The 24,622-nt window shown below is 42.9% G+C and overlaps 2 protein-coding genes across 2 annotated transcripts in view; one reads left to right on the forward strand and one right to left on the reverse strand.

Moving 5' to 3' along the window:
* Nucleotides 1-10,345, reverse strand: part of SELENOF (selenoprotein F) — a 90,863-nt gene extending 80,518 nt beyond the window's left edge. Inside the window, exons 1-2 of the mRNA XM_030205347.1 lie at nt 10,250-10,345; nt 9,653-9,787 (exon numbers count right to left, since the gene is read on the reverse strand). Of these exons, the coding sequence (XP_030061207.1) occupies nt 9,653-9,787; nt 10,250-10,315 (201 nt within the window). The 5' untranslated portion in view covers nt 10,316-10,345. The remainder of the gene's footprint in view (nt 1-9,652; nt 9,788-10,249) is intronic.
* Nucleotides 10,346-10,444: 99 nt separating this feature from the next.
* Nucleotides 10,445-24,622, forward strand: part of HS2ST1 (heparan sulfate 2-O-sulfotransferase 1) — a 189,923-nt gene continuing 175,745 nt past the window's right edge. The window contains exon 1 of the mRNA XM_030205345.1: nt 10,445-10,793. Coding sequence (XP_030061205.1) covers nt 10,670-10,793 — 124 coding nt within the window. The 5' untranslated portion in view covers nt 10,445-10,669. The remainder of the gene's footprint in view (nt 10,794-24,622) is intronic.

Here is a 24,622-nt window from a genome sequence, read left to right on the forward strand (position 1 = left end):
GCTGTATATTTTATATGATTTGGATCTGATCCAGCAAAACCAATAACTCTGAGAATTAAACTTACATCATGCTACATATTTCAGTAATAAACTGATACCGTTACAAAAGGATGGTAGAGTAGCCGAAATTGAATTTTTTCAGTTTTGGCTGAAACCGAAACTGCAGCAATTAAAAAAATAATTTGCCTGGTTTTGGCCAAAGCCGAAACCGAAAACTAAAGATTGGTTCATACTCACACAACCAATGAAGCCCACTAGGGATTGTCAGAGCTTGCAGTTGGCAGCCCTCTGCTAAACACACAGACTATAATACCACCTCATCCCAGGAACTGAAGCACAGGCACACAACTGGGAGAGCCATTTTAACAAGCGCTTCTTAACAAGTCTGGCACGTTTAGGTTTCCAAGTCAATGCAGATGTAGTTAAATATCCTCCGAGACAGGAACTTAGTGAGAAAAAAAAAAATTACCAGCTTTTTATGCTTATCCAAACTGTGCAAAAATAATAAAGTAGCACTGAGATGTTTCCCATTTTGTATTTAAAGGACAAGCATGATACAGATTCTTACTAAGGGGTAGATGCACTAAAAACATCGTTAAAGCCCTTCCCTTACCGATTCCTTAGCGAATCGGTCAGCAATGGGAATGCATCAAGAAAATCGCATGCAAATGAGCTGGTTGATAACACCCTCATCCTCCCCGTCCCATCTGCCCGCAACCTCGGAGTCATCTTCGACTCCTCCCTCTCCTTCTCTGCGCATATCCAACAGACTGCCAAAACCTGTCGCTTCTTCCTCTTCAACATCAGCAAAATTCGCCCTTTTCTTTCTGAGCACACCACACGAACTGTAGTCCACGCTCTCATTAACTCTCGCCTTGACTACTGCAACTTACTCCTCACCGGCCTCCCACTTAGCCATCTATCCCCCCTTCAATCCGTTCAGAACGCTGCCGCACGTCTTATATTCCGCCAGAACCGATATACTCATATCACCCCTCTCCTCAAGTCACTTCACTGGCTTCCGATCAGTTACCGCATACAATTCAAGCTTCTCCTCCTTACCTACAAATGCACCCGGTCTGCGGCTCCTCACTACCTCTCTACCCTCATCTCCCCCTATGTTCCCACCCGTAACCTCCGCTCACAGGACAAATCCCTCCTTTCTGTACCCTTCTCCACCACTGCCAACTCCAGGCTCCGCTCATTTTGCCTTGCCTCACCCTATGCCTGGAACAATCTTCCTCAACCCCTACGCCAAGCCCCCTCCCTACCCATCTTCAAATCTCTGCTTAAAACTCACCTCTTCAATGCTGCTTTCGGCACCTAACCTTTCGAGAAATATAGTATGCTCTATTAGATCGACTCTACACTTGTCTTTTAGATTGTACACTTGTCTCTAGATTTACACCTATCTTTTAGATTGTACACTTGTCTTTTAGATCGTAAGCTTCTTGAGCAGGGACTGTCCTTCCATGTTAAATTGTACAGCGCTGCGTAACCCTAGTAGCGCTTTAGAAATGTTAAGTAGTAGTAGTAGACATCATCTGATGGAGCCCGGTGCAGACGCTACCAAATGTTCTGTTACTTTAAAAAGCCTTTGGCAGCATCACACACTGCGCATGTGCAAGTGCCTTCCCTCCCCATCCTGCTTGTCCTCAGAGAAATCTAGTCAGTCATGTTTTTGGAGTTGCCATAATGAATATTCATGAGAAGTATTTGCCGATATTGGAAACTATGCATATTCATAGTGGTAATCCTAAAAACCTGACTGGCTAGGTATGCCCCAGAAGAGGGTTGAAAAGAACTACACCGGAGGATACAGTTCACGTACAGTAGTAGAAGCACAAAACCAAAAATAAGCAGAATCCTAGAATCCGACAGAATCAAATGCATCAAGGATTACATGGTGATGAACAGTGTCACACAGAAACTACACAACTGTGATTCTGACCTCAGCGCCTGGCAAAATGGTACAAGGATATGATTTTCTTTTAGGTTCAACTTTATTTTAGAACTATTTTTCCCCATGGTGGGACTTTAATCTGCCCCAAGCTCACGAGGGCTGTAAAACTGAATAGTTTCAACTTCACTTTTGTGATGTGCTGCATCAACAGACAACTGTCTTGATTACTCAATGTAATCTATATTTATTTGGATGGCGTATTTTCAAAGCACTTAAACTTACAAAGTTACATAGTAAACTATGGAATTTTGTAAGTCTATGCGCTTTGAAAATGAGCCGCTTAATCTCTTTAGTACTATAGATTGAGCAGAGGAGTAGCTTAATGGTTAGAGCAGTGGTCTGGGAACCGTCCCACCACAGACTCCTTGTGGCTTTGGGCAAGCCACTTAACCTTCCACTGCCTTGGGATAGCCAGGGTTGGGGCTAGCAGCCTCACCACTTTAGGGCCTGTCACTGAAACCATTACACTTGTGGCAGCCCCAGGAGTCATACACGGCTGACTGCTTATGGGCAGTAGGGATGAGAGAGAGTCGTATAGAATTGTAGTGGTTCTTACCTATGAAGATCTAAAGTACCTCAGTCATTTATGGCCCCTATTCACATTCTCTTCCTAGCCCTGTCCCTTCCTAATCTTTTCCCTCACCCCCTACCTCTCTCCGCTACAGGAACTCACTGCCCATCCATCGACTTCATCACCTCACCTTCTCTCCTACCCTCTTCCTCCCTCTTGGCTTTTAATCTCCGCCTCTTTCTTCCGTCCATTTTGCCTTCCCCCTTCCACCTAAATAACTCTCGCCTTCGACGCCTTCATGGCCACACCTCTCCTACTCTCCTCCGCTCTCTTTTACTCCTTCTTTTACTCTCAGCCGGTGACATCAATCCCAATCCTGGCCCCCCTCACCAACTATTATCCCAACTCTACAGATCTCACCGCGACCTCTCTAACCTCATCTCTATTTCTCTACTCCCCTCCTCTTCTCTGCCCTTCTCTTGCGCCCTATGGAATGCCCGCTCTATCTGTAACAAACTCGCCTATATCCAGGACCTCTTTATCTCGCGTCACCTCCATCTGCTCGCCATAACAGAAACCTGGCTCTGCCCTGATGACTCTGCTTCAGTTGCAGCCCTGTGCCATGGCGGTTATCTATTTTCACATACTCCTCGCCCTGCTGGCCGTGGGGGCGGTGTTGGACTACTTCTCTCTCCCTCTTCAACCCCTTCTTCCACCTCAATCTCACTGTTTTTCCTCCTTTGAAGTCCACTCTATCCGCCTTTTCTCTCCTCTGCCTCTTCGAATAGCGGTCATTTATCGTCCCCCTGATAAGTCCCTTTCATTCTTTCTCAGTGACTTTGACGCCTGGCTTGCCTTCTTCCATGATCCTTCCTCCCCCTCTCTCATCCTTGGTGACTTTAATATTCCTGCTAATGATCCTGCCAACTCTTATATTTCCAAGTTACTCGCTTTAACGTCCTCCTTTAATCTCAAACTATGCTCCACCTCCCCCACTCATCAAAATGGTCACTGTCTTGATCTCATCTTCTCCTCCAACTGTTCACCCTCTAGTTTCCTTGCCTCTGATCTTCCCTCCTCTGATCACCATCTTATAACTTTCACACTTAAATCTCCTCCCTCCCAGTCCCATCCTATCTTATCTAATTTATCTAGGAATCTTCACGATATTGACCCTTCATCTCTATCCTCCCATGTTTCAAACCTCCTCTCTACTGTGGCACCATCCACGTCTGTCAACGAGGCTGTTTCTTCTTACAAGAATACTCTATCCTCTGCCTTAGACACTCTTCCACCGTTGATGACCCGCCCTGTAAGGCGTACAAAACCCCAACCTTGGCTGACTTCTAATATCTGCTACCTATGTTCCTGTACCCGCTCCACCGAACGCCTCTGGCGGAAATCTCGGGCCCTTGCTGATTTCTTACACTTTTTCATGCTGACCTCCTTCCAATCTGCTCTTTTACGTGCCAAACAGGATTATTATATCCAACTGACCAACTCTCTTGGCTCTAATCCTCGACTTCTCTTCACCACATTGAACTCTCTCCTCAAGGTGCCCCCTCCCCCAACTCCCCCTTCATTATCTCCTCAGACCCTTGCTGAATTCTTTCACAACAAGGTTCAAAAGATAAACCTTGCTTTCTCTACCTCACCACCTCTCCCTCCACTAGTCCGTTCCCCTCTCTCTCCTTCCCCTCATTCCCTTTCCTCCTTTCCTGAAGTTACTATTGAGGAAACTACACTTCTCCTTTCTTCCTCAAAATGTACCACCTGTTCCTCTGATCCCATTCCCACCCACCTTCTTAATGCCATCTCTCCTGCTCTTATTCCTTTTATCTGTCACATTCTCAACCTCTCACTTCTGCGACTGTCCCTGCTGCCTTTAAACATGCTGTGGTCACACCTCTCCTTAAGAAGCCTTCACTCGACCCTACTTGTCCCTCTAATTACCGACCCATCTCCCTCCTTCCTTTTCTATCCATATTACTTGAGCGTGTTGTTCACTGCCGCTGCCTTGAGTTTCTCTCCTCACATGCTATTCTTGACCCACTACAATCTGGTTTTCACCCTCTCCACTCAACTGAAACTGCGCTTACTAAAGTCTCCAATGACCTATTACTGGCTAAATCCAGAGGTCAATATTCCATCCTCATTCTTCTTGATCTTTCCGCTGCTTTTGACACTGTCGATCACAGCATACTTCTCAATACCCTGTCCTCACTTGGATTCCAGGGCTCTGTCCTTTCCTGGTTCTCTTCCTACCTCTCCCTCCGCACCTTTAGTGTTCACTCTGGTGGATCCTCTTCTACTTCTATCCCGCTGCCTGTCGGCGTACCTCAGGGTTCTGTTCTTGGTCCCCTCCTCTTTTCTATCTATACTTCTTCCCTTGGTTCATTAATCTCATCCCATGGCTTTTCCTACCATCTCTATGGTGATGACTCCCAAATCTACCTTTCTACCCCTGATATCTCACCTTGCATCCAAACCAAAGTTTCAGCGTGCTTGTCTAACATTGCTGTCTGGATGTCTCAACGCCACCATGACCAAAACCGAGCTTCTCATTTTCCCCCCCCAAACCCACCTCCCCGCGTTTTCTATTTCTGTTGATGGCTCTCTCATTCTCCTTGTCTCCTCAGCTCGAAACCTTGGGGTCATCTTTGACTCTTCTCTCTCCTTCTCTGCTCATATCCAGCAGATTGCCAAGACCTGTCGTTTCTTTCTTTACAACATCCGTAAAATCCGCCCCTTTCTTTCCGAGCACTCTACCAAAACCCTCATCCACACCCTTGTCACCTCTCGTTTAGACTCCTGCAATCTGCTTCTTGCTGGCCTCCCACTTAGTCACCTCTCCAGTCGGTTCAAAACTCTGCTGCCCGTCTCGTCTTCCGCCAGGGTCGCTTTACTCATACTACCCCTCTCCTCAAGACCCTTCACTGGCTCCCTATCCGTTTTCGCATCCTGTTCAAACTTCTTCTACTAACCTATAAATGTACTCACTCTGCTGCTCCCCAGCATCTCTCCACACTCGTCCTTCCCTACACCCCTTCCCATGCACTCCGCTCCATGGATAAATCCTTCTTATCTGTTCCCTTCTCCACTACTGCCAACTCCAGACTTTGCGCCTTCTGTCTCGCTGCACCCTACGCCTGGAATAAACTTCCTGAGCCCCTACGTCTTGCCCCAACCTTGGCCACCTTTAAATCTAGACTGAAAGCCCACCTCTTTCAAACAGAAAGGCTACAACCCCAAAATAAACTCCAAGAATATTGCCTCCTCCTTAAAAACACCCAGTGAAAATCTGCTACAGTACAAAGAAAAAAAAAGCCACAGAAAGAATCCCCCTTATAGTGACATACAACCCAGAGCTGGAAAAATTAAGAAAAATCTGCCACCTCTACTCCAGGAGGATGAATTACTGAAAGAGATATTCCCATCCCCACCAGTGCTGGCTTTCCGACAGTCATCCAACTTAAAACACAAGCTAATTAGAAGTAAGCTCCCAACACAGACTCAAAAAGAAAAGAATGGCACACATCCTTGCAATATGTCCAGCTACAAACTATGCCAAAATATCTCACAGGACCCCATGATCATTCACAAAGGAAAAATATTCAACATTAAGGAATCTTTCACGTGCTCATCTTCCAATGTGGTATATATCATTCAGTGTAAAAAAATGCAAAGAAGGCTGCTACATTGGAGAAACCAGTCAGATGCTAAAGAAGAGTTTTAATTTACATAGACATCATATGAAAAATGCCAGTACTAATAAAGATGTCACACCTGTGAGGCAGCATTTTACAAAACCAGAACACTGTACCAGTGATTTCTTGGTAAGGATCCTGAAAGGGAACTTTAAAACAATACAGGAACATAAGACCTTTGAAGTCAAAATGATTAAATATTTTGACACCCACCAGACAGGACTTAACAAAGATCTGGGTTTTCTAGCCCATTACAAAGCATAACATTGTATTGCTTTGTAAATTGTTGTGCTCTCCTGTCTCCCTCTCACCTACCCACCCCCATCCTGTTAGACTGTCACTGCTTTGTTTCGCTCATATATATACTGTCATCCAGTGGCGTAGCCAGAAGGCAATTTTTGGGTGGGCCAACAGGTTGGATGGATGGGCACCTGATATGCCCTGCCCACGCCCCTACGCCTACCACACACCTACCCCACTCCCAATAACTTACAAATCTGTGAGTGAATAACTAATTCAAATAGACACAGTTTTCAGGCTCTCTTAAAAGTAGCTAAAGCCCCAGGAGAAAAAAAACCCCACCCACACACACAATAAGCCAAAATAAGTCACCATAATAAAATACAATGCTGCCTCATTATTCTCCAGTAACAAGTCACTTTTCCTTTGCAGCTGTTTTCAGCAAAAACATAAAGGTAACCATACTGGGTCAGAGTTGCCATCCTGGATGCAGAAAGTATAAAACAAATAAAACACAAACCCCCACCACCAGCAAAACTAAAACAAATCAACTTTTACTTGTAGAAAGGTTTGCTTTCTTCGTTCCTCGGCAGCGCTGCAATTCACACAGGCACTCCACTCCCCTTTGCTGCATCTATACGGCCCTCTCTGGTGCACTTCCTGTTTACGCAGGGCCAGATGGAAGCGGTGGGGGGAGCGGAGCTGCCTGTGTGAATGGCAGCAGAGCGCTGCTGGCGAAAGGCGAAAAAAACACCCCCCCTCCTCTGTATGAAAAAAATATTTTTAATAATAATCCATGACTCACACAACAAGGGTGTACCTACGAAAACAACCAAAATACAGAAAAACACCTAGGAAAAGACAGGATCTTAAACGTTACAGTGAGCACTAGAACATCAAAACACCAATTGTAAAACTACACAAGACATTAGTAAAAATGATCCTGCCAACACAAAACCATGTCCAGATACATCCTCACCAAGTATAGAATAAGTAACCACAAACTAAAAACAGAAATATGTAGGCAAAAGTTAAACTGAACCCCCAATAAGTCAGATTCTGCATACAATGCAACACCACAGAAACAGTGATGCATGTCCCCTAGTACTGTGCAATATAAAGATAGCACATGTAAATGTGAAAAAACTGACACATACCAATCACCACTTTACAAATTAACAAACAGAAATAAAACAAAAAAAATGGAAAATAAGATGATACCATGTTATTGGACTAATACATTTTTCAATTAGCTTTCAGAGGCCAAAACCTCCTTCCTAAGGTCAGTACAGTGTACTGCTGTTATGTCATCCTGTCCTGACCTGAGGATGAGTTTTTGGTCTCTGAAAGTTAGTCAATAATGTATTAAAGTAGTCTAATAGAAAGATCACCTTATTTTCATCTTCTATTTATCACCACAACTGTAATACTACTTTATCCTAAAGCAAAAAATAAAATATAATAATAATAAATCTTTTTTCTACCTTTTTTGTCTCTGGTTTCTGCTTTCCTCATCTTCTCTTCAGTCTCTCCCTTCTATCCAGAATCTGCTCCCTCGCTTCTATCCAGCATTTGACCACTTTCTCTGCCCCTTCCACCCAGCGTCTACCCTCGTTCTCGCTCCCTTCCATCCAGCGTCTGCCCTCTTTCTTTCTTTCTCCCTTCCATCCAGCGTTTGCCTGCTTTCTCTGCCCCGTCCATCCACTGTTGCCCTCTCTTCTATCCTGTGTCTGCCATATCCCCCTTTCCATGTGGTGTCTGTCTGCTTTCTCTGCCCCTTCCATCCACTGCCTGCCCTTTCCTTCAGCCTGTGCCCCCTCTCCTTTTTACATGATGCACTCCAGCATCTCCCCCTCTCTCCATCTTTATCTCTCCTCTCCCCATCCATCTTCTGCTTTCCAGTATCTCCTGAATATTTTACTTTTCTCCTTCCCCTCTGGTCTGGTATCACTTTCCCTCCTCTTTCCCCCCTTATTTCCCCTTCCCCTGAGGTCTGGGATCGCTCTCTGCCTCTCCACCCCCTCTTCCCCTTCGGTCCGGCATTGCTTTTCCTTCTCTCTCCGCCCTCCTTTTCCGTTCCCCTGAGGTCTGGCATTGCTCGTCTTCTTCTTTCCACCCCTTCTTCCCCTTCAAACTCCTCCTCTCTTCACTTCACTCCCCCGTATCCTTTCCGTGCGGTCAGGTTGACTTGGCATCGCGCGTCTACCTCGGCTCTCTCCACCCCTACCGCGCTCTGCAGACCTCCAAGCTTTCCAGGCCCATCGGCAGCATCAGCGATGTAAAAAGCTGCCTTTAGCCTGCCCCGGAAGTGTTCTCTGTACAGCTTCCCGCGTTGGCGGGACGTTGTACAGAAAAGGCTTCCGGGGTTAGCCAAAGGCAGCGCTTGTATTGCTGATGTACACTCCTGAAGGTCTGGAACTTAAAGGCCTGAGGAGCGAGAGTGGGGCGGGCGGGCGGGCGAAGGTGGAGCAAAAAGGGACAGCGATACATCCCACTAGTTGGAGGGAGGGGACGCCCGCCGGAACGGAACCTTCATTGCCGCACCAGCACCGAGGGATGTTGGGTGGGCCTGGAGGGAAAGTGGGTGGGCCCAGGCCCATCCATGGCTACACCCCTGCTGTCATCTACCAACATTTGCTTATTTCCAATCTGACGAAGAAGGGCAACCTTCGAAAGCTAATCAAGAAATGTGTTGTTACATCCAATAAAAAAGGGTATCATATTATTTTCTTTTCCATGTTTTATTTCTATTGATTACCTTTAAAAGTGGACTAACACGACTACCACACCTCTCTACTTAATATTTTAAGTAATCACACTAACTTCTAATTGACTTCGGCAAGGAGTTCCAACATTTTGTGCTCTGACAAGCAAATCCTGCTACAAGAACCGCTTTACTTTGCAATTTGCATTGCATATGTAAATATTTATCCAAAATACTTGGAGAAAATACTTTAAAACTTCCTCCCAGAAAATGTTTCATAAAGTTCCATCAACCCACCCAAAGAATAAGATTTTGTTTTTCTATCTCCTCCTGATGTCTGCAATTCATTACCGAGAAAAAAAAAGTCATCGGCGAGAAGTCGCAGGCCGGAACAGAGAGCCACGTCAGCCACCACCAGAGGAACTAGAGTGAAACCACTACAGCCAATTTCAGCGTACAAGCATCCTCTTCTCATCCCATTTACTTTCACACAATAACCCCAAAACAGCAGCCATCGCCTTACTTACCGCCTGCAAAACAGCACTGAGCCACCATAACCACTTCTCCACAGTCAACTCCATCTCTGTGGAGTGCAAATCGCGCGAGGGGCGCGACGCGGCCCAATCCAGGCAGGACCCTTCCGCTAGCTGTCTACACACCGCCTGGCAAAAGGGAGAACGTTTCGTTTAGCACTTTACTGTTTGTCTAGACAAATGTGGCATTAAGTAAAAGGAACAATGTGCATGCACCTTGTATTCAATAACTTGCTTGCCGTATGTATCAACCGCACTTTATTGCCGCCAACACTAAACGGGGGGGGAGACTTCTTTTTTTGCCTGCGATCGAATAAAACATATCATGCAACACTTTTATTGACCCTTATTTTAGCATTTTTGTATAGTATTAGAAAATAACCATATAATTTTGTGATGTATATGTATACAAGCTATTTCTCGATTTTGTATGTTTTATAAGTTCGTAGCTTTTTTTTTTTTTTAACTCAACTGAAGTCTCCACGCACGCCGGCTAAACAGGCATTTACAGGTCACCACCACCATGTTTACTGGGTCCTTAGACCACTAAATCTATGAGAGAAAAATCAATGCTAGAGAACAGCCAATTACCTGTGGCTCAAGCCTGATTGACACGGCTTTTATTGAATGGTTAGTTGACGAGAGGAACACGACCATGCTGGAGGCCAATAGGTTGCTAGAAGGACAGGGCACGTTCCCCGTTGCTGAGCAGCGGCCCAGTAGAGGCGGGATTTGGTGGACGCACTGTGACGCAGGGCGGGACGCTCGGCGGCTTAGCTGAGCCGAGTAGGCTGTGCAGAGGAATTACGGTCGGTTTGAAGTATTCGTTTTGGAGTCGCAATCTCTTCCTCTTGTCTCAGTTGGGGTTTTTTTGGGGGGTTTTTTTTTGGCTGTTTTCTTCTTTTAGCTGTGGAGTGGTGGCGTATGGTGTTGTTTCTTTGCCTGCTGCCCCTTATCTCCTACAGTGTTATTTATCCGTGTGTCCACGGCATGTCGTGATAGGTCAGTTTGATGGGGCTCCTAAGGATTATAATGCCGCCGAAGTTGCAGCTGCTGGCGATGCTGGCGTTCGGGCTAGCGGTGCTCTTCCTGGAAAACCAAATCCAGAAGTTGGAGGATTCCCGCAGCAAGCTTGGTAAGGAAAGGAAATGCACGAACGTGGAGAAGCCGGTTCCACTTGCTTTGCCTGGGTACCTGCGCTGTCCGGTGCGCATTCGACTGTGGCGAGGGAGGATGTAAAATCCGTTTAGTTTGGGTTTAAGGATGGGAGAAGAGGATCTGCCCCCCCCCCCACCCCCCTCAGAAAAAAAATATCTGTTTTAATTTCTTCTGTGCATGGTGCATCCTTGGCCTCGGCTCATTTATTTTGCCATGAGAAATCAAGGAGCTGAACTGTGCTTGCTCTGTTTTTAATTTATTCCTTGTGGCTCTCGCCCCTTTTCCTCTCTCTGTTTTTGTTTTTTTGTTTTTGTAGAGCAATTCCTTTTGGGTCAAATAAAGAAGCCCCCTATTATCCAAGCGGCCTTCCTGCTGTGAAACGCAGTTTTTAGGGTTACTCTGGAAAGTACCAGTAATGCCTGTGGCGGGTCCGTCTGGTACTACCTCTATTTTCTCCCCCAATATTACCTTGACGTGGATTTAGGTTTTCAGCTAAATACAACCCAATGGCAGAACACCTGATTATTTTTGTTGCTTAGGGTTAAGGGGCACTGTGCAATGTTTACTTCGTTAAAGCGCGCTGTTTTGGAAGTGTGTGCTGCTTTACGCCGCGTAATTGTCTGGTTGGAGCAAGGGTCCAGATTTGAGCTGATGAGGATTCGCTCTACTATCATGATGTGGGAGGACTATGAATGAGAGTGCTTCCAGAACAGTAAAACTGCTTGGTTCCGAAGTACCAGATTGGCATTGTAATTTAAAGGGGTCTGTGTTTAGAGGTCCGCCAATCCAAGCACCCCCCCCCCCCCTTTCCACTACTTCAGCTTCCTTTGGTGGTGCATTTAGGTGAAAGAACTACATTAGGGGCTTGTAAAAGGTTTACTTTGGTTGGCATTGTTGCAATTGCAAAGAAATCATAAAAACAATATAGTTGTTACAGAGTCCTCTTCATTGAGCATTTTTTTGGCGGCGCTAAACTAAGTAGTGGTGTTGAATATCATGGCTATGTGTGTGTGTGTGTATAAGTATGTATATATATATATGTATATATATATATATATATATATATATATATATATATATATATATATATACACACACACAAGCATTTAGTTTAAGATGACATCTAGTTCATAGGGGAATTATACAAAATGTTAAAATTAAATCACTTAAGAATTACATTAACAGATTGCAAATCACATCAAACTAATGTAATTTGAGTGTGTTGCTCTCATAAAGCTATAGAGACCCATATGTTTCATTTGAGATGCTCATTATAAAAATGTATTTGTTTTTTAATTATTTCTTTAGATAACTTTAGCTATAATTTGTGTTGAGTAAAAAGAAAACAATTATTTTCAGCTTTTGTAATTTTTATGAGAGTACTGTGTAACCAGTTGACAGTTTATAGACTTTCCTGACATCTGGGAGGTTTCAGTTCACATAGCAAATTACACTAGACATTTTTCAACTTGAAAGGAATCTTAAATTTTCAGATTCTTTTAACAGAAGTTCCCAACTCTGACCTTTAACTTGGACTGCAGATACATATAGGAGATTAGCACAATTTATCTGCTGCAGGGCCCATGGGAATAAAATAGATCTTGTGGTAGATAACGTGCTAATCTTTAGTAAAAGACCTCCACAGTGTCATGTCCCCTTTTGTATTTAGCTCACATCATTATCCACTGCTACATTTGTTTTAAACTTTTCAACACTAAAGGACACAGTTACTAGAGAATCTGCTCTTATTTTATTTTGTTTCAAAGATGAGCTTGTAATGGTTTGAAGTTTCCAAATGCACTCTGATTAGTAGTTCTGTAGTGTATCCCACACTTGCCCGTTGACTGCCTTCATGTATAAAGTCAGAATGTTTTTTTGTTATGTGTATGTGTGTTTTTAATGTAAAGCAATATGTTTGCCTAAGTTCCACAAGGTTGCTTAATGTTTTCAGTAATGAACAAATTTCATTAAGCCACATGGGATATGTTAGACTTGATTTGATGTCACTGATGGGTTGAGGTGTGTATATATATGTGTGTGTATGTATATATGTATATATGTTCGCGTGCATTTAGCATGGGAAACCTTTCGCCAAGTGTGGGGCAGCATAGAAGGATTAGTTGAAAGGAGAGGTGTCAAGCGGCACCCCTTCTTTCCATTTATTTTGACCAGCCTGCCCTGGACTGAGCTTCAAAATTCTGCCCTGACTCTCCCTCCCCCTTTTCCCTAACATTACAAAAATGCTGCTGTGGTCTAGTGGACTCCCGGCTTTCCTCCTGACCTGACCTCCTCCCTTCCCCTAATGTATAAAAAAAAAGTCCTGATGGTCTAGTGGACCTTGGTCCCCTTTCTTGCAGTCCCTTCCTTGTCACCCTAGCTTCCATGCCTAGAAGGAGGTAGGAGTGATGCCCACTCGCTCCTGTCTTTGGGCACTGCCATCTGCAAAATCGCAGTAACCCACCATGCCCAGTGTATCCTAGTAATCATCTCCCTTATATGGTAGGTAGGCTCTGCCCAAGTGTTTCCCAGGATGCACTGAGCAGAGCAGGTGTCACCATTTTGCAGATGGCATTCAAAGGTAGGAGCAAGTGAGCATCAGTTCTGCTTCCTTTTGGGGTCCACCAGGACTTTTTTAACATTAGGGGAAGGGGAGTTAGATTGCAAGGGGGCCGGGGTTCCTCTAGACCACAGGGGCATTTTTGTAATATTTGGGAAAAGTGGAGGTGGGGGGGACAAGTATGTGGAGTCAGGATGGGTACCACTAGATACCAGGGTTAGGTTTTTGGGTGGGTGGGAAGAGGTGTCTAGTTGAGAGTAAGGGGCTGGTGTGTGTGTGTGTGTGGGGGTGTGTGTATGGGTTGTACATTTGATTAAAATTTAATTGCACAATCGCTTGATCCAGATGTTGAAATAAATTTAGCATTTACATAGTAACATAGTAGTTGCCGGCAGATAAAAGACCTGTATGGTCCATCCAGTCTGCCCAACAAGATAAACTCATATGTGCTACTTTTATATGTATACCTGACAATTCCTTCAGGCATGTGAAAGGTAATTCTGTAAGCTTGTGCATAGAAATGTATGCCAATTAAGTGACAAAAAGTGACTTTTATGAATATATACTTTTTGGATTTTGCTGTCCTCTTTCTCAGTAGTAGCTGTAGGTGAGCCACATTCAGATGCAGATGCTCAAAACTCCAGTGCTGTATTAAACAGTGCCAGAAAAATGCCACCATATGGCAAAGGAACTCCCTAATGTTCAACGTTAATGACATGCAAATTTAGGTGTGTTGTTAGAGTTGAGTATTAGGGAGTTTGGTGGGATGACAATGTCTGGCATTTGCGCTGAAGAGTTGTGCATTCATCACGGCTGTTTAGCCCATGTCCAGAATGTCAGAGGGAAGGAGGTGGAAGAGAAAGGTGCCAGTTGTGTGAGCTACACAAAAAGGCAGCACTTTCCTGCATGTTCTCTGCCTCCAAAAAAACAAACAAACCCATATGGGCAAATCAGAAAGAGAGAGAAATGCATTCAGACACCACAGGTAACTGGTCTTTAGCTACCAATCCAAAGAAATGCGGATTTTGGTGAAGGCATGTAGGCTCAGATGGAAGCAAACCTTTGAAAGAGATGTGTGGGAGATTTGATCTTTGTAACCTCTGGGCATAAGATGTCCATCATAAAACATGGACTTTTTTTACATTTTTTTTTTTTTTTTGCATACTAATGCATTTGCTACTATTCCTTCCAGCAGGCAGACATTGCTGCTGACAACCCTAATTCCTTTGTTTGGCGCACTGGGAGGAATAGGTAGTGAGCTGATTTAGCATGCTTATTGCGCTGGGAGCTGGCGAGCTCGTTGTTTCACGTGCTCGTCGGCTCTCAGCATTGTGCGGTAGCAAATGTGGGCACTAGTCTGACACTAATGGCCTGTAGTGCCCATATTTGCTTTTGAGCATTGGGCCTCAGGTACACTAAGTATTTCCTTCTCCCCTGAGGCATTAGAACCTAATTTTGTACTTCAGACAATGGAAGGTTAAGTGACTTGTACAAGATCACAGGGACCAGCAGCAAGATTTGAACCTGGCTTTGCTGGTTGTCAGCCTGGTACTCTACCTACTAGTTTACTACACAAATCTACAGTTCACTAGATGCTATTCTGTAAGGTAGAGCCTAAGTGGAGCCTCACCAGATTTTCACTGAATCTAGTTGCTGGCAGCTGAAATTTCTTTTGTTTCCTTCCACCCCACACCTAACATTGTGCATGGTGAAATTAATGTGTGTATAGGGTGGGGAACCCTTCCATGATCAGCAGCAACTACTTTACAAACTCATTTTACTAAGGCTCTTTCCCATTCTGTGTCTGAAAGTTTAGTAAATCAGCCTGTTAAGGTACCACTGTACAAAACTAGTAGTCTCCCTTCTGGAAGCATGGGGGTGAGCTATGTAACGTCATGTACATGATGGGTGACACATGACCCACAATCACCTTGCCTTGCATCCCCCCTCCAAATCCCCATGGCACACAATCACCTTGCCTTGCACAGCCTCCTGTTATCCCCCGCCATTGGCAGCAGCTGCACTGTTCATTCTCTTTCCAGCTGAAATTGCACTGTAAGAGGGAAGAGAGAGCGAATAACTGCATATCTGGCTGTTTCCTTCTCCTGTGCCTGCCTAGAGCCAACTGCTCATGTGAACCGTGGGGCTGTACAGAGGCCCCTATGGTTCACATGAACAGTCTGCTCCAGGCAGACACAGGAGGAGGAAGTAGCCCAATATGCAGCCATGCACTCTCTCCTCCTCTTGCATTATGATTTCAGTGAAGTAGAGAGAGTAAATAGTGCAGCTGCATGTGTCTGATGATTTTCCAACTCTTACCAAAGGCTCTAAGGGGGTCCTAGCTGCACTACTGGCATTTGGAGGGGGGGGTCCCACTGACATCAGCAGCTCTCACATGAGGGGTGAGGGTGGAGTCAGTGACACCAGCACCTCTTTTGGGGGGGGGGGAGGGGTCAGCAGCAGCTCTGAAAGTGGCCGGCAGCTCTACCAGAGTCAATGGCAGGAGGTAGAAGAATGTAGGCAATCACTGTTGTTATTCCCTTAGAGATGTTGTGTACTTGTCCCAAGCTCTCTTGAATTCAGGTACTGTTTTCATCTCTACAGCTTTCACTGGGAGGCATTTAATGGATTCACTACCCTTTCCATCAAGAAGTATTTCCTTAGATTACTTCTATCCCCTTTCACTTTCATCCTGTTCCCCCTCTTCCAGAGATTCCTTTTAATTGAAAGAGACTTGCCTTTGTATTTGTCGCATAGGTATTTAAATGTCTCTATCATATCTCCCCTATCCCGCCTTTAAGTCATCCCATACTCTTTATGATGAAGACCACTGAGCATTTTAGTAGCTGCCCTGGGACTGACCATCCTGCTTATATCTTTTTGAAGCTGTGGTCTCCAGAATTATACACAATATTCTAAATGAGGTCTTACCAGAGTCTTATACAGGGTCATCATCACCTCCTTTTTCCTACTGGCCATTTCTCTCCCTATACACCCAAGTATCCTTCTAGCTTTTGCCATCACCTCTTCTACCTGTTTGGCCACCTTAAGATCATCACATATGATCACACTCAAGTTCTGCTCCTTTTACGTTAACAAAAGTTCTTCACCCCTTAAACTGAATCATTCCCTTGGGTTTTTGCAGCCAAATGCATGACCCTGCATTTTTTTTTTTTTTTTTTTTTTTACCATTAAGTCTAAGCTTCCAAATTTCAGACCTTTCCTCTAGCATGGCTAAGTTCTTCCTCCTGTTATCCACCATCAGGGAGTGTCTACCCTAATGCAGATTTTGGTATCGTCTGCAAAGAGGCAAACCTTACCAGACAGCTCTTACTAGGTGCTCCTTCCAACATCCTCAGTAAGCCAGAGTAAGGCTTGGAACGCCAAGAGAGGCTATTTCAGCACTAGAATGAGGTATGTAATACACAGAGGCAGCCAGTGGAAGAAGTTAAAGCGAGCCCCTTGTGTTAATTGTTAATTCTTTTAATGTTAATTAACATGTGTAGTCATAAAAAAATTGTGTATATTAATGTTGGTTATTAACATGTTAACTGTGCAGTCCTTGAAAAAAAATCTATCTGTATATATTTATATAGAGAGAGATACACATAGATATTTTATATAGATATTAAAGTTTCACACATATACATATATATATAATTTTACTCTCAGCTTTCCAGTCAGTGCCTGAGCCAGTCACTGACAGGAAAGTTGATGTTTAGCACTGAGCCACAAATTTCTGCCATGATTTTAATGTGGCATTAATTTGCATGCTCATTACTTGTCGCATGCCGTGGAAATTCTTGTGCCGACATTTCATGGTAGAAGGAAGACTTGACTGCGAAGTTTTGAGCATCGACCCCTTGGTGAGTAAGGTCCCTTAATTATCTTTGTGCAACAAGAATAGACTCTGTATGGTTGTTGCTGCCAGGACCAAAATTGGGGAGCTCATTTTAAAATCGGTATTTGTTGCTTTTATTTTAACAAGTCTCCTAAACTGCTAGTAATAACACTACTACTTTTTTTTTTAATATTCTGACTAGTCTTCTAAAGGGGGTGCATTATAGTCTTGTTAGATGTGAAATGTCTTTTCTAAATCCAGACTTTCCTGAACTTTCTGTTTGTGGGAATTGTTTATGTACACCAGAGAATTAAGAGTTGTAAATAATTCAGATGTGTGTGAAAGATTTTCATGTTATCTAGAAGAATCAGTAGTGTTAACTCATAAAGTAAGCAAAATGCTCTGTCTTGCATGTCAGTACTTGCATAGCAAGTTTTTGTATTTTTTCACCTGTAGAGAGACCCCCCGGCAGTATTAAAATCTATCTGCTTTTTGTCAAGACTGCATCTGCTAGGTAGAAGCAGTATAAAACCAAAATGACCTGGTTTTTATTTTTTGATTATATAGCGAGAGAGTCCTCAATCTGCAGCAGAACATATGCCAAAAATAAAGCATTAAATACATATATCAAATTTGTCAACAACTTAAATACAAATCAAATATATTCTATATACTCAGAGTGGAGTGAAAATGGTGATGTGAGCAGACATAGAGCTCTGTGTTGCTTCTGAGATGGTCAAAAGGGAAGGCTTCTTACCAACCTCACTCCCCCACAGGGGTTTTGGTTTATCCAGTAGCTCATACAGCGGTTTCTTATTTGTTCTCTTTTATTGATGCTGGTCTCATTATGCACCCTTCACCTGGGTTTATCTCATGGCGAGAGTGAAGTCTCGCTCAGCCTGGGAGATTGGATGCTGCCTCTTCACCAGGACCACATTTGGAGGTATGGGACCTGGCAGAGATGCCATTGTTGCCAGGAAGTGGATTAGTGGCTGCTGCAAGAGTGGAGGCTGGCTCTCCCTTTTGGTTCTACACCCACTAAGGCCTTACTCATGAAGAGTTGTTGCTTGAACCGCAGGAAATCTTGTGGGAGAGAGCCAGGATGAAACAATTTGTTCCAGATGCTAGGTACTTCAGTTCCTAGCATATAGGAGTTTGTCTTGAGATAAACCTGATGTGGTAATGCTGGCTTTCTGGTTCTCCGTGTGGGAAGTTTGAGGGAGAGAGACTCACACAGAAGGTACGGTAATGAGGTAATCCTTGTTTGCTAATGAGGTGGTTAACTATCAAGTACCATCTAGATGGCTAAGGGCTTCTCAATATCTGAGGTTGTATAGCATTAGTGGGACAGGGTGTATATGATACCTGATTGGCCCAGAAAAGTCACTTGGGGACATTGGGACAGGGCTGAGACCAGGCTTTCCTGTGTTTTGGTTCCAAAGAGGAGAAGAGCTGAGGAGAGATTATCTGTACAGAGAGTTACAGTTCATAGGCATTACAAACTACAGTACAAGGAAGACTTCAGTAGCTGATTATTTTTGGCTTCTAGCAGACTGAGAGAGTCCGGCATCCTGTGCCGTGTGACATGTCTGGCTTACTCCAGTATCATCCAGCTGTTGGACGGGCTTGCTGCGTACCCAGCTTGAACTTTGAAAGAAGGATCTTATCTATCACCAAGTAGACATCATCTCTAAGGACTCTGCCAGCCACAGAGGGTGAGAGACGGGATCTCTTCGGTGGTTTTGGGGTACAGTTAAGTTTTCTGTCCTTAGCTTGCTTGCTTAGATTCTCAGGTACATATTATATTTGCTACTATTGTAATCTATTCTCAGGAAATCATGATAGTTGCTGTGACAGAATGACTATATCTAAATAGTGTAATCCTTTTATGCAAAAGATTTATTTAGTGAGCTTGTTTGCCATATTTACTAATTATTATTATATTATACCATAATATAGTTCCACCATGGCAATTTCTTTCTTGGGTACAGACTATACCTGAACCTTTGAGGCCCAAATATAGGTGCATGTCGTACTCTTCGCAGATGAGACCAGACTAATTACTAAGCTGAATGATTGACTCTTTATGTTCCTGAATGTTTTCTGATATTTCTAGACCATCACAGGAAAAGGGGGCCAGTTTCAAAATATGGCGCCACAAAGTAGATACCGGGAAAAATTTGAACTCGGTGCTGTTCTATAAAAGGCATTCTGGGCTGAGCACTCTTTATAATATAGCATTTAACACACATTCTGGTGCCCAACTTTGGATGCAAGGACTTATACCAGTTGAAACCTGGTGTAAATCCTGGCACGCGGCTTGGTTACATAGTCCCCAGATTCTATAATACTGCGCTTTGTTCTTTGGAGCGTTCCTGACCCAGCAGTGTCCCTCCCATTGCCATTCCCCCTTTTGGGTTGCATGTGAGAGGATCAGGGCATGGATCTTTATAGAATTGCATGCAGCCACATCCATGTGGAAATCCAAATTAGAGCCAATTTAACATTAATTAACAGCCAACTATGGCTCTAGTTTATTTGTGGTGCAGATCGCAGGATCATGTGCAATTTTGGGCACCCAAATTGAGAGGAGGAGTAGCCTAATTGTTAGTTCAGTGGTTAGTTCGATTCCCATTACAGCTCCTTGTAACTCTGGGCAAGTCATTTAACTCTCCATCACCCCAGGTGTATGTAAACAGCTTTGATCTTTGATTGTAACCACAGAAAGATGGCATATCAAACCCCATCGCCAGGGGAAGATCTTTCTTGCGAAGCATCAGGAATGTGATTGGATCGGACACAACTTTTTTGCTTCATTTTTTTGTGTTCAATTTCATTTTGAGTGTTTTCTGTGATCTCCAGCAGCAACAGTATTTCTTAATGATAAAACTTTGATGTAGTCTTTTTTTCTTCTCATTCATTGTTTCAATATATTGACACTATAGTTTCTATAGGGGAGCCAGAACAGGTTTACATGCTGGTTCTGCTCTGCTTGCATTGTGTCTGGTTGAAAAACAAAAGTGACAATGCTGTTCAGGGCTTGAGTATGAGACAAAAAGGGATTGGTTTAACAACTAAAAATACTAGGCATTATTCTCAATAAACATCTGATACTAGAAAGCCAAGTTTGGCAATCACATCAAATGCTTCAGAAATCTATGGAAACTGAGATGGATTAGGGACTACTTTCCCAGACAATTATTTTGCCTAATAACACAATCACTGATACTGACTCAACTAGACTACTGCAATGCAGCATATGTAGGGTGCAAAGAGAGCATACTAGCTGCAGACCGATCAAAACAGCAGCAAGACTGATATTTAAAAAGTCAAAATATGAAAGAACAACATCACTACGCAAAGTGCTACACTGGCTCCCAATCAATGCAAGACTATTCTTCAAAACAAGCACGCTTTTATATTCAAAATACAATTTTTCATGTCCCCAGACTGCATGCTAGACCTGATAGAATTATCCCCAAGAAATGCAAACCCAGGAACCAGAAGCTACGTACTACTTCACCTATCAAACTGCAGAAACATAACATACAAATCCACCTACATAGCTGGATTTGGCTATCTGGGATCTAAATGGTGGAGCTCAATACCCAAGGTGACTAGAAGCATCACAAACTATCTCCAGTTCAGAAAAGGACTAAAGACATACCTTTTCAATAAATTCTATGGATAACCACATGCATGGCTGATGCTCTACACCACTTTGTAATCATAATGCACCAATGTAACGCCATATAACTGAAAATCACACATCAATGTAATTTCATTAATTGTAAACTGTAAGCCACTTTGAACTGAAACTTGCTTTTGGATAATAGTGGGATACAAGAATGAATAAATAAATGAAATTTGAAACTTGTGAACAGTAATGCCATCACGTTCAAGGTAGTAGACTTGAAGATTAGCGCGTAGCAGTGTCATTCTTCAAGGCTTCAGCCTTGGCCTTGATGACTGGTATTACTGCTTACAAATTTGAAACTTCTGCCAATTCAACTCCATTTTGTGTCTTTGCTCTGCTGTGTCTTTTTCAGGATCAGTCCCCCTTCTGGTCTCTGCAGAAGAGGAGGGGAGCAGTAGGAGGAAAGGGAATGGATTAGGGAGCAGAATGGCCATTTTCTGTTTGCTCTAGGCTCACTCCTTACCTCTTCTTCCCTATAGGTTGACTAGAAGGGGTTCCAGCAGAACACCCCTGTTGCTCTTCCTTTCCATTCTGAAGAAATGGAGGAACTGTGCTCTGTAATAAAAAATCCCTTCTTACACTATCAACTCTCATCAAAACAATCATACCTGCTCCGATTGAACTCTAGGCTAGCTCGAGAAAATGCACTCTTCCACTGCTATAAGACAATTCTTAAGGAGTGACCTAGTGGCTAGATTTAGATCCCATGTGACAGAGTTACAAAAGGAGTTATTTGCATGGGTCCCAACCTTAGGACTGTTGCTGCAGTGATCAGACTAGGTACAGTGGGTCAATTAAGAGAGAAGAAGTTCCTGGGTAGTTCTAAATGAAGACTTACGGCCTCAAAATGTTAATACTTGTTTAATAGAACAGGAAGAAAACAAAAATGAGGAACCACTGGTTCACTCTTTCCCCCCCCCCCCCCCCCCCAAAAAAAAAAAAATTAATTTGTTACTTAAGGGTAGGCGTATATTTTTATAAACTTTCAAGATGATCGTATGTAGGCTCAAATTTGAACAAATTATCGTTTTTTAAGCCACCTGATTTCACTTTTTTCACTTCTGATGAAAAAAGAAAAGTTCTTGGCAAGGAATAATTTTCAAGACATTAACATCAGTGCCAATGTTACTGTTATATAATGTGAACCTGGTTATCTAGTGAGTCGGGCCTCGGTGCAGCAAGATTTGTAGATATGCAGAAATATTTACAGGATTAATAAAATTTCCACAAAACAGAGTGAGCTGATGTTGGAGGAGGTTTTTGCCTAAAGTGTTGTTAATGGAATATTGCCGGATAGTCTATCATCTGTGTGGCCCATTAATTTCCAGATTAGAAGCCTTCATACTTACTGTAAGTGACCTGTCCAACCATCTGCTAGCCACACAGCTCTGCTGTTATTTATTTTGGAATTACTGCCAGAAGGTACCAAACAGTGACTAAAGATACTTTACATCTCATTGTCTCTCATTGAACTCGTGACTGACATAATCATCACTGCTACTGAATGATAGTTTGTGTCTGAACTTTGATAGTCCTTCATGTTATTTCCTCTTTTCTGACTTAACAATGGCATTCCTTGTTATTTCTTTGATTTTGTATTGTTCACTGCTTTATGCCTACAGGAAAGGTAATATATTAAGGTGCTCATTTTCAGAGCACATAGACTTAAAAAGTTACACATTAACATATGTAATTTTGTAAGTTTATGTGCTGTGAAAATGATCCTCTTTATGTAGTAGTCTGTAAACTATATTAAAATAAATTCCATTTCTTGTAACTCATGTTTTGATATTGAAATGGACTAGCGTTGGATCTAGACTTTTGAAGCAGCGAGGGCTAAAGGGAACACACATGTGAAGCACTTATTTTCATTGATTCAGCAACCAACTTTTTAAATTCATTGCACAGCTGGGTGCCAGTCTTTTTGAAACAATAACTTTTAGTGTAGTTTTCTCTGTTACTTATATCCAGTGTTCCACTGTTCGTAATGATAGTACTGGCACATCCAAGTGTGTGAACACCAAAATGTGGCGTAGTCTAAATTTTGGGCAAACTGTCTTTGCTAATCAAAATATTGGTTGCAGTTTGAATATTGGTCCTATTTCAGTCTGAATCTCTGGGTTCCTTGAAGATGCTGGTAGAAATCTGTCCAACAGCTGTCTTAGTCCACTTTTTAATAACAGTGGCCTGTATACAAGCTGCTTACTGTGGCTGTGACCCATCTATTTTGAGGTCCTTGAATGTGCTGTTTTTAAATTGTACTGTCATTTATTTCATGAGTAATAGCCTTTTGTGGTTTGCCAATAGCTTCCATTGTGGGATATTTTGGAACTTGGAATTCACCACCACCTTCTTTTTTTTTTTTTTTTTTCGTATTAAGATTTTATGAAATACAGCCAGAAAACAAGATAACATCATACAAACCAAATTGCCTGCTTTGGGAAAAGTCATGATATGATTCTTTGGTACAATGCCTACTTAAATCTTGAGGCAAACCCCAAATACCCACCCTTAGAACTAATCCCCCCCCCCCAGCTCCCCCCAGAGGACAGTTAGGTGTTGTTCCTTGGAGAGTCTCAGTCACCAGGCTACTAGATTGCTACCCCCTCCCTCCACTGAATAAAGGGATCCTAAACCAGAACAATAGAATGCACTCTGTTCTTTCGAAGCGCAGTCAACTCATTCATATGACACACAAAGTTCACTTTAGCCACCAGATGTTGATGGATAGGAATCTGTGGTTGTTTCTAAGGGGCTGCCAAGGGTAAATGCCCAGTCTTCATGATATTAAAAGTCAGTTTGGAATTTACCTTCTGCTTCAATTTTTCCTGATCTGTGACTATAGTGAATGGACATGGATTATGAACCTGATATTATATATGAGCTGGATCATCTATTCACTGAATTCCCCCCCCCCCCCCCCCCCCCGAAACAGTTATACATGTTGGAACACAACCATTTTAGGACTTAAAACTTAAACATTTGTTTGCTTACAGCTGGTTCTGAATTTAACTTTTTTTTTTATTTTTTGCATCTTTAGTTTGATCTGCTGGCATAACGTACAATTGCTGTGTGAATTTTCAAAAATTGTCAGTTTAATTATCCAATTCACTTGACAGATATATGTGCAGTTAATTGATAGGTGATTTCATCATTGTACATAAAAACAAAGCATTGCTAAACTGGGATAGATGTGAAGGTCCATCAAGCCGTTGGTTCCGAAACCTTGTCCTGGAGGTTTTCAGGATGCTCACAATGAATATTATCCGATCATTTTAAATTTACTACTTAATAGTAGAGAATGACATGGGGACAAATTTTGTCTCCGTCCCCACCCCATCCATGCAGGTTCTGTTTTCGTCCCTGTCCCATCCGCTTAAGCTCTGTCCTCATCTACAGAAGCTTCTAACACTTGTGATTTTATATTTAAATCTTTTTATTAAAGCATAAAAAGGTACAATATGCGTTGCAACTGTTGTTTATAAATAGAAAACAATTATAACAATGAGTAACTATAATAACCCCCCACCCACCACCACCCTCTGCCCTTCCAACCCCAACAATATTCTCCTACCCCAAGGAATCCTAATCTACCCTGTTAAAATGTCCAGGAGTACAAAGTACAACCTGCTCTGTATGCCCTAACGGGGGAGAAATATGCCCTATGAAACTCTATGTTTTTTTTTAAATCTATGGATGAATAAGTCATCA

This window comes from Microcaecilia unicolor, chromosome 6 (assembly GCF_901765095.1).
Source record: "Microcaecilia unicolor chromosome 6, aMicUni1.1, whole genome shotgun sequence".
In the NCBI taxonomy this organism is placed as follows: domain Eukaryota; kingdom Metazoa; phylum Chordata; class Amphibia; order Gymnophiona; family Siphonopidae; genus Microcaecilia; species Microcaecilia unicolor.